The sequence below is a fragment of the Nycticebus coucang genome, chromosome 2, assembly GCF_027406575.1.
Source record: "Nycticebus coucang isolate mNycCou1 chromosome 2, mNycCou1.pri, whole genome shotgun sequence".
NCBI classification, from domain to species: domain Eukaryota; kingdom Metazoa; phylum Chordata; class Mammalia; order Primates; family Lorisidae; genus Nycticebus; species Nycticebus coucang.
Window position 1 is genome coordinate 9472028 of NC_069781.1, and position 9966 is coordinate 9481993.

Sequence of the window (9966 nt, forward strand, 5' to 3'; positions counted from 1 at the left end):
CAGCATCCACCCCCAACCACACTCCTAAGTAAGGACTTGTCTGACACCACAGGTGGCAGAGTTGGGACTAGACTCAGGACTGCTAGTGTCCTGGCTGCTGTTGTTGCTAAGGTTGTCTCACTCTCTTAGTAGTCTTTCTTGCTCAAACACCTTCCATGGCTCCCTAGTGCCTGTAAGACAAATTCCAAATTCAGTCTACACTGCCATCTGGGTTGCTGCCTTTAAGGTCATGATGTGGTCTGGTGGGTGTTCAAGTGCATAAGTGCTGAAGCTGGACAGTCCTGGGCTCTTGTCCCTGCCATGCTATACTATTGAGTACCTCCTCCAGTCTCCCTGGAAAATGCTGGATAAACACATGGGAATGTGTTTCTACAGGGAATGTCAGGCAAGCTATTTGACATATTGGCTTCACATTGCTTCTCTGTGTTTAATGGTGCACAGTGAGTGCTCCTTAATGGGAGCTATTCTTTCTATCAGGATTAGCAGTCCCCCATCTGAGAAACCACAGTGCTCTGAATATCCTGTATACCAGTACTAACTCATTGGGGGCCACCTTGCAGCTCCATGGGGCAGAACTGTTTCAGGGGTCCTCAAACTTTTTAAACAGGGGGCCAGTTCACTGTCCCTCAGACAGTTGGAGGGCTGGACTATAGTTTAAAAAAAAAAAAAAAACTATTGGGTGGCGCCTGTGGCTCAAGGGGTAGGGCGCTGGTCCCATATGCCAGAGGTGGCGGGTTCAAACCCAGCCCCGGCCAAAAACCAAAAAAAAAAAAAACGAAAAAAAAACTATGAACAAATTCCTATGCACACTGCACATATCTTATTTTGAAGTAAAAAAACAGAACGGGAACAAATATAATCACACCGCCTCATGTGGCCTGCGGGCAGTAGTTTGAGGACATCGGCAGGCTTTTGGGATCCTGGGAGAGTTTCACTTCCAGAGGAGCTCGAAGGGCCCCTCTCACCAGGGTAGTAGGAGTCCCAGGTGGGACCTATCCAAGGCCTCAGGGCAGGATCTCAGGAGGGGCCAGCAAAGCCCAAGAGTCCACGCCTCCATCCTCTTCCTCCCTGGTCTGGCTTCTCTCTGCCACTAAGGATCTGTGGGATCTTGTGCAAAGAACCTCTCCTCTCCTCGTTTCTCCAGCTGCCATCCGAAAAGCTTGGCCTCGTACCCTGGAGTGTACCCCAGAGTCTACCCCGGGCACAGTGACAGTAACAGAGGAATGGAAAACTCTTGGCAAACGGTAGAGTGCAATACACGTGTGTGGGCACAGGGGGTGCACGAGGTGGGGGTGGTGCCAGCCTTGCCCTGGCTTCCTATCGGGGCTCTGGCTCAGGGTTCCGATGGTCTCCGCTCCTTTCTCGGTTTCCCGTCCATTCTCCCTCCTCCTTCCCTCCCTCCCTGCCCTCGCTGGGAGCGCTGGCTCCCGGCATGCCGCGCGCTGACAGCCTTATAAATAGTCGCCTGTGCAGGCGGCTGGCAGGACGGGCAGGGCACGCACTGGCCCCAGCGCCCACCCACCCGTACCCCTCCCCAGGTCAGTGCCGGGTGGATCTCTATGGGGGAGCTCCTCCAGGGGGTGGGCGGGGGTGTGTTTGTGTTGCCTATCCTTGGATTCTGTGTGTGTGTGTGTGTGTGTATCCATGGTTATGATCTGTGTGTATTTGTGTATGTGTATTCCCCAGGCTCTGGGTATTTGTGCCTCACTACATGTGCCTTTGTGGATCCATGCGTGTGTGTGTGTGTTCACATGTGCGTGTGCTGCAGCCCCTCTTGGTCTTCCACAGTCACCCCTTTGTCCCAGCCAGCAGCTCTGGGGCTCCAGGTCCCTGCCCTTGGCACGTCCCATCTGGGGCCTAAGGAGTGGGCACTGTGTTCTGGCTCCCTGCCCCAGAGGACCGAGACAGGGGCAGCCTCTGTGCTTGGAGAGGCTATCCTATCACGTCGCTTTGAGTGTTGGGGGAACTGGAAGCCCCCTGGATGCTCAGCCCTGTCCCTGCCTCCCAGAAGGAGCCCCAGGGCCAGCACTTTGGACCTTCCTACAGTACTGCTCAGTGGCCCACCCACCACTCTCCAGCAGCACCAGGACAGGCCCAGAGAGGGGACTCTGGCTGCCCAAGGTCACACAGCTGAGTGATGGAGCTGAGATTTGAACACCAGTTAGTTACCAACTGCTGGAAGGCTACTCTTAGGTCAGGAGCTGGAATACCTGGGCCTTGTCCTTCAATACCTTGAAATTGGGGTTAAGTCACTGCCCTTCTGGGCCTAGGCTCCCCAAGCCACTTAACAGGCCACTCGGTCATGCTAGGAGTGGTTGGGTCCCTGGCTAGGGGCCTTATAAGGCCTGGGTGCTTAGTCTGTAACCCAACTCCATCCCAGACCCCTGGCCTCTGTGAGGCCTCCTCACAACCCAAGTTATTTTGGGCCAAGGAAGTGGCAGGTGCCAGCAGGACAAAGGGGCTTAGGTTACAGGGGGAGGGTTGGGGCAGAGTTGAGGCCACTTCTAAGGGCTTTGCTGTGTTTGTCCCTGGCTGGGACACTCCTCCACCCCTGGGCAGCTTCTGAGGGGTGCTTGGTGCTCCTACCTCTCCTTAAACACACTCAGCAGGAAAAAGGCTATAACTCATGTCCCAGAAGCAGCAGAGACCATCAGTAAAGGTGCCAAAGATCCTGCTAAGTGCCAGACCCAGAGCAGCAGAAAACCAGACCCAAGTTTGACCCCATCCAGGCCCCAAGCTAGTTCAACCTCCTCTCCAAGCCTCAGTTTCCTCTGGGTGACAGTGAGAATGGAATGGACTCCCAGCCCTGGCCAGCCCCAGTCAGTGGAGTGTAGCCTCTGCAGTGTAGCAGAGCGGCCCAATACAGATGCCAGCGTGGGAGTGCAGAGCAGAGTCCAGGAAGGCTTCCTGAAGGAAGTGACACCTGAGCTGAGTCCTAAACAATGGCAAATTGGGGAATGGTATCTAGGCATGGGATTCACTGTCAGCCAAAGTTTGAGGGGGCATCATTATGGTGGGTAAGGGCAGTTCCAAAGAAAATTGAGAAGTCTGCAGAGGGTGGAAGGCCCTTTTCAGCTATGTTAAGGGGCCTAGGCTTTATCTTGGGAACCAAAGGGGCCACACGTGAGAGGTTTTAAGCATGTGTGTGATGGGATCTAATTCTTTGCTTGTCAGAGAAAATCCTGCAGATTGCCTGGTGGGGTATAGTGAGCCAGGAGCAACCCCCCGCCCCCAATATGGAGGTGAGGACAGTAGCCCAGGCCTCTTCCTTAGAACAAGGACATGGTGGTGTGAGGTCTTGGATTGGGGAGAGGCTCTAAGCAAGGGGATTGGGAGGTGTGTATGCAGGGGTGTGGGAGAAGAGCCTCATGCTGACCTGGCCTCTGGCTGTGCAGGGAGGGGTGTCCTGAGAGCCTGAAGCTGAGAGCGAGAGGGCAGAGGGGCCTGGACTAGAGGTCCAAGAATCAAGGGTTGAGGTTTAGGCAGGAGTGACTGTAATGGTCACTAGTGGCCTTGGGGACAGCTGGTGTAGGGGGAGTGAAGACATTGAGGCCAAAAGTGTCTTCGGGACAGCCTTGGAGACATTGCTGCTGGGGAGAGGGCAGGGGAGGTCTGGGGGTCTGGGAAAGCACAGAGTGGGGACACAGGAGCAACGGAGTTTCTTTGCATGCTGAGGGGAAGGCGGACAGTGAGGCTAGGTGAGGGGAAAAGGGTCAGCAGCCAGGTGTGGGTGCTGGAGGATGGGCTTGCACAGGGCCAAAGCCTGGGACGGCCTCACTCTGACAACTACAAAGACCTGTGTCCATGTGAGTGGCTCCTGCAGATCCCTCTCCTTGGGCCTCTGTGTCCCTTGGAGTCCCCTCATCCAAACCTGGTCCCAGATAATGACACATGTAGCTCATGTAGATTTCCTCCAGCCCTGGGGAGTGTTGTCAAGGCATCTGGGTGACGCTGGACCCATGCCCTGTCTTTTGGGAGTGGCTGGGGAGCAGCCCTGCAAACCCTCCCTGCCCTCTAGCAAATTGAAGTGAGTGGAAGTGGGGAGGGTTACTGCCTTCCTGTGACAGGTGAGCAATGGAAGCCAAAGAAGAAAGGTGACTCTCTCAAGGTCACCCAGTCTCCTGGGCCTTCCTTGCCCCTATGATTGCATGTGGGGCCTGGGGCCTGCCCTGCCACCTTGGGTGTAGCTTGGTGGGAGCTGAGCCAGGGTGGGGAAGAGAACCCCCAACCTATACCTTTGTCTTGCAGAGCACTGACTCAGCTCCCGGGACCTCGGCAGGATGGAAGGTATGAGGCTCCTCTCTATTCCCAGGCCTCAGTGTGCCTGTCTATTAAGGGGACGCACTCTCAGGGAGGGGCTGGAGGAGGCTCTGGGGCTGCCTGAACAGCCCTGTCTGGGAGCCACCATCATCATCCTCCTCTGGCCTCTCACAGGATGTGCCAGCTCCAAGATTAACTTTAGAAGCAACAGGCTTCCCTGAGGCTCCTGAGGGCCTGCAGCTCACCTATGCTGTTATTCATGGAGCTGAGTCCCTGCCCTTTTCTGGAAAGGGTGGGTGCTGGGGAGGAGAGCCCTGCCCGATGGAAAGTCCCCAAGTATGCATAGTGCAAAGCCTATAAGAGGAGGCAAGTTCCTGTCCCTCTCTGGAACTCAGTTTCCCTGTCATCCACTGTGGGGGTGGGCCTTAAGGAGGTCTTGGGCCATCCCAGCTCCTATGGGCCAGAGGGAGATAGGATAGGCAGTGAGCTGCGAATGGCCTGCCTCCAGCTGCTGGCAGCCCCATCTGTCCAGAACTTGGCCCTGTGCCTTGGCCAAGACAGCTCTTAAAGGAGCTCAGTGGGCCTGCTGCTGCAGCTGCCTGAAGCCAGTGGTCACCCCTCCACCCCTAGCCTTAAACATCAGCCACCATGGGGTTGTGGCCCAACCCCTAACTGGTATCTTCTCCCTGGGAATGGGAGCCCAAAGAAGAAGCCATTCTTTTTACAGCTCCTCTAGGCCTCCAGCCTCAGGGCTGGGAAGGCACTCAGAAGCTGCCCAGCCCACCCCTCACTGGGCCGGGGACAGAGAACCAGAGAAGGGTAGATATTTGTCCCCTAAGGTGACAGAGCAAGGTCCTCTACAGCCTGGTCCTCTATTTCCCAGAGAAAAGGGGAAGCCCAGGAAACCTGCAGCAGAGACCTGAGTTCTGGTTCCGACATCTCTTGTGCAGGCCTCTCCCTCTTTAGGCCTCAGTTTCCCTCTGTCCAGGACTGAGATCTAATAGCACAGTGAGGCAGAGGCTGGAATGTAAACTCGCCTCCCTGTCTGGGCAAGAGTTCCATGTGCCACCGCAGCCCTCCTCCCTGGTAACCGTCTCCACAGTAACATATGTTGTGGTTGCCAACTCCACGGATTGCACTGCCAGAAGGCGGGCAATGGGCAGGCCCAGGCCTGGGAGGGGAGGGAGAGGCCACAGCAGAACAGGACTATGGGTTGCTGTGCATCACGTGACTCCCGTAGCAAGGAAGACCTGTGGGCCAGAGGTGACCAGCCCCTGGGGCCTAGCCATGCAGAGGGAGGCACCATGAGAGTGGCCTTCCAGGCCTTTATACACTCTGAGTCCCCGGCCTCCTGGCCTCATCTTCTGTGGGTCCCTCTGTCTGGAATGCCTGCCCTTCCCTGACCTCAGAGCTTTTGAGCACATCACTGCTCACTCTGGACTGTGACTTGTCTGCCTCCCTGATAGGAGTATGAGCCATGTCTGTCCCTGCCTGGGGCACAGCATAGGCCTGGGACTCCACAGGTGCCTCTGGCTATTGGTCAAGTGAGCGACTGAGCCCTGCTCTCCTTTTCTCTCCTACAGAGAAGCTGAAGAAAACCAAGATCATCTTTGTAGTGGGTGAGTCACAGGCAGGCGGGCAGTGTGGCAAGTGGGGAGGTCTTCGCAGGTTTGGTGGCAACTAGGGCCTGGGGCTACACCCCGGGCTCTGCCCCTCCCTTGCAGAGGGCCCTGGTAGCCCCTGTCTGTCTTGGGGCCCCGCTTCTCAGGGTTTCTGAATGGGTGGGCACTTGCAGGAGGGCCTGGCTCGGGGAAGGGCACCCAGTGTGAGAAGATTGTGCAGAAGTATGGCTACACCCACCTCTCTACCGGGGACCTACTGCGAGCCGAGGTCAGCTCAGGCTCGGCCAGGGGCAAGAAGCTGGCAGAAATCATGGAGAAGGGGCAGCTGGTGCCGCTGGTGAGTGGGCCCTTGTGGGATGAGGGGAAGCCCATGGCCTGCTCGCAAGGCTGACCATAACCCTCCCGGTTCCGAACCCTCCTGTGGCTCCCATTGCCTTTGGCAGAAAATTCCTGCTGGAAGCTCCCAAGAGCCTGCCCTCCTCTGGCCACCTTGGTCTTCATGCCCCTTTAAACTGACCACACTCCTTTCTGCCTGGAATGTTCTTTACTCTTCAGTTTTCAGACCCTCCTGACTCCCAGATTTGGGCTAAGACCCTCCTAATTTTATATTCCATTAGTCCCTCTGCCTATACAACCTGTGTCATGCCTGGAAATTGAAAAATTGACTGTGGAACTGTCAGTCCCTCATCAGACCCTGAGCTTCCCTAGGACAGGAAAGGTCTGATTTGCCCACTGTGGGGTCCTCAGGGCTCAGATCAGCACCTAGTGGGGAGTAGGGGCTTAGTAAATACTGTGGCCTGGAGTGAATGAATCATTCCATTCAAGGTCTCCATAGTTCTGAAGAGGCTTCCTGGAAGAGGAGGCTTGTTTGGGACATTTGTGTTAAGAGAGGATGGGACCTTTCAGGTGATGGGACCAGCACAGGCAACGGCCTAAAGAAGGGATGTGGGGGAGGCTTACAGCCCCTTCCTCCTTTACTGCGCCCTAGGAGACAGTGTTGGACATGCTCCGTGATGCCATGTTGGCCAAAGTAGATACTTCCAAAGGCTTCCTGATCGACGGCTACCCACGGGAGGTGCAGCAGGGAGAAGAATTTGAGCGGCGGGTAAGATAGGACCTGTGACATGGGGTGGAGTTCTGGACAGGTGCAGGGGTTGGAGGACTGATTCATCAGGGTGCAGGTGAGGAGGAAAACCAGGAAGACTTTCTGGAGGTCTAGAAGGAAAGGTGTAGAAGAAGGGGAAGCCTGGACCCTGGACCCTGTGGTCAGATGACAGGCAGCCCTGAAGCGTGTCCTGTGCTGGCCCACACATACCACCTGCGGCCCCCCAGGGCTACATCTAGAAATGGGGTTAATAGAAGTCCCCATCCCTTCTGGGGCTGCTATGGGTGCTACTCTGGGCAGCAGTCTCAGTACCTGGCGCAGCCCTGCAGTGGCCTCCAGGAATCTGGGCTTCCCGTCTTCTTGGCTCTAAACACCAGGGGGCGCCAGGGCTTCACCAAGAAAGGAAGGGTCAGCCTGAGGGCGCAGCTGGCTCATCCTAGCTGAAGGACCTATAGAGCTTTCCTGGGGACCTGCCATGCCCAATGCCATCTAACCAGGTGAAATGCCCACTGTCCTGACTGGGAAACTGAGGGCCCACAGCCAAAATCTCAGCCTGGGACTCCCAGAGGCTTGGCTGGCCCTCATGGATTTACCACCTCCATGGGAGGTGAGCATCTCCACCTGGGGTGTGCCTACTGTGCATGGCCCTGGGGACTCAGATGAACCAGAGGCTGTGGGCCTGTGCCCTGGAGAAACTCAGAAGCTGATGTGTGTTGGGGAGGTGATGGCCTTGGAGATGGGTCAGACTGCTGGGACCAGGCCCACCATGGTCATCTGTAAGATAAGAACACTGGGAGGCTTGTGCAGCATCATCAGGAAGCGGGAGAAACCCTCCCTGAAGGCAGCTGACAGTGTTCCCCTTGGAGGAGGTAGGGTTGAGCATTAGAGTGGCTAGCAAGCAAGGAAACCAAGTCTCAACAAGACCAAATGGTTTGCCCAAGGTTACCCAGCTGGACAGAGGCAGAGTGAGCCTGGGTGGACTCCAAGCCAGTCTAATACCAGAGTTTGAAGTGTTGGGCCCCAGTTCTGAGACTTCCGTAGACCATGGGTGGGAGACAGAACATGCTGGTCCGGACTGGCCCAAGCCTGGGGACCTGCTCTTGGGGAATCATGGTCAGGCTACGGGAAAGGCTGCCATCTTCGTGTGGAGGCCAGCCTGGGCAGGGGATGCCTTGGAGGGCCACTGGGGGCTGAATTGAGCAGGGCAGGAGCTCTGGGGCTTTATTTCTTCTTTCCCTTCTGAGTTATCCTATGGATGACACGTTATTGGAATGATAGCAACCTTGCTCAGAACCCCCCAGAATTCAGCAGCCCCTTATCCCTTCACTTGTCCCTAGACCCATTGTCAAGTTTGCATCTAGCCACCCTGTCCTTAGGACCACATTCACAGGAGAGCCTGTCCACAAGGCTGGGGATTGTCATGTGGAGGGTATCTGGGAAGATAACCCTGAAGGAATGAGATTTGAGCTTGGAGCCTGAAGGAGAGGTTTGGTGTTGGGGAGAAGGTTGGAGAGAGTGGCTTCTACCTGAGGTAACAAGCATGAGCCCAGGCCTGGCGTGGGGAGGAGATGGATGACAGCCTAGAATGGTCAGTGTGGCTGAAACAGGGAGAGCCCAGGAGGGTTGGGGGGTGGGGAAGGGCCCGGCCGTGCAGGCCCTGTATGTCTGGTAAGGAGTGTGGACTTTCTCCAGAGGACACTGAGCAGCCAAAGGAGAGGTTTGAGCAGGGTGGGTGGCAGGGAAGATTGATTTTAGGAGAGTCCCTCAGGCTGCCCTAGGGAAAGGACTGAAGGCGTGAGTGGGTCTCAGGCCTCAGAGGTGGGAAGATGGAGAGGAGATGGCCCCAGGGGCAGGAACAAGTCCCTGACCTGGTGCCCCGCCCGCAGATCGGACAGCCCACACTGCTGCTGTATGTGGATGCAGGCCCCGAAACCATGACCAAGAGGCTCCTGAAGCGAGGAGAGAGCAGCGGGAGAGCAGATGACAATGAGGAGACCATCAAGAAACGGCTAGAGACCTATTACAAGGCCACGGAACCCGTCATCGCCTTCTATGAGTCACGTGGCATCGTGCGCAAGGTGTGCCCATCCACCCTGGCCAGAGAGTAGCTCCAAGAAGTCTGGGTTCTCGCCTGGCTCAGCCTTAACTCACTGTGTGATCTTGGCTGGCCCCTCTATTTCAGGCTCGGTTTCCCTGCTAGTTCAGTGAGGAGCTGCTGGCCACTAAGGCTGGGCAAGGTCAGCCCTCTGCCTTGGGAGGGCCAACCAACCCTCACGGTGCGTCTCCCCACAGGTTAATGCTGAAGGCTCCGTGGACAGTGTCTTCTCCCAGGTCTGTGACCACCTGGATGCCCTGAAGTAGCAGCACTGGAGCCCCTTCCCCAGCTCAGAGCCCCGCCCCACCCCTGTCCTGAGTCGAGGACCTCCTGGCCTGAGCCCAGCGCCTCCACCCTGCTGGCTGAGCACAGACAGAGGAAGCCACTTATCCTGTTTTCATGGACAGCCCAGCACTAAAGGAATTTCCAAGGACATTTAGTTTTATTCCTTTCTCTTTGCTTCCAATCAGAGTTGATTCATATGATTGTGCCCGCCTGGCCTAGAGTCCCCAGCCCCTTACCCTTCCAATCCTCCTAACACCTACCAGCCCCCTGAGCCATCCACACCTTCTCTAGCTCTGGTGGGAGCCCTTTCTCACATAGGGCGTGCCCAGCAGAGCTGTGCTAGGCCTGGGGACCCGGCAATGACTGAGCAGCAGGACCCTTGCTCTTGGGGTCTGGTCATCTCCAGCCTGCATCCTTGCTCTGTGGCCTTGTCCTTGACCTCTCATCTGTCTGTGTGTTCTCTGCCTAATCCCCACTGGAGCTGGGCTGCAGCAGGCAGTGAGGCCATGGCCGGTGTGGGCTTCTTGGATGGAAAGGCAGGCATACACCAGCCTGCTGAGTGGGTAGTAAATTGGCTTCACTGGTGCAAGAAGCTCTGA

At 56.4% G+C, this 9966-nt stretch overlaps 1 protein-coding gene across 1 annotated transcript; it reads left to right on the forward strand.

Annotated features, from left to right (window-relative positions):
* The first annotated feature begins 1418 nt into the window (after window positions 1-1418).
* On the forward strand, window positions 1419-9517 carry AK1 (adenylate kinase 1). Its single transcript, XM_053561578.1, has 7 exons — window positions 1419-1538; window positions 4249-4287; window positions 5844-5879; window positions 6056-6219; window positions 6871-6987; window positions 8874-9065; window positions 9280-9517. Exons 2-7 carry the CDS (start codon window positions 4281-4283, stop codon window positions 9346-9348), a joined length of 585 nt encoding a protein of 194 aa, XP_053417553.1. The 5' UTR covers window positions 1419-1538; window positions 4249-4280; the 3' UTR covers window positions 9349-9517.
* The last annotated feature ends 449 nt before the right edge of the window (window positions 9518-9966 follow it).

What these genes read in the sequence shown, in the direction of transcription:
- AK1 (XM_053561578.1), top strand. An exon ending in CAAGATCATCTTTGTAGTGG is followed by an intron (nt 5,880 to 6,055) that starts GTGAGTCACAGG and finishes GGGCACTTGCAG; the next exon opens with GAGGGCCTGGCTCGGGGAAG. An exon ending in CACGTGGCATCGTGCGCAAG is followed by an intron (nt 9,066 to 9,279) that starts GTGTGCCCATCC and finishes GTCTCCCCACAG; the next exon opens with GTTAATGCTGAAGGCTCCGT.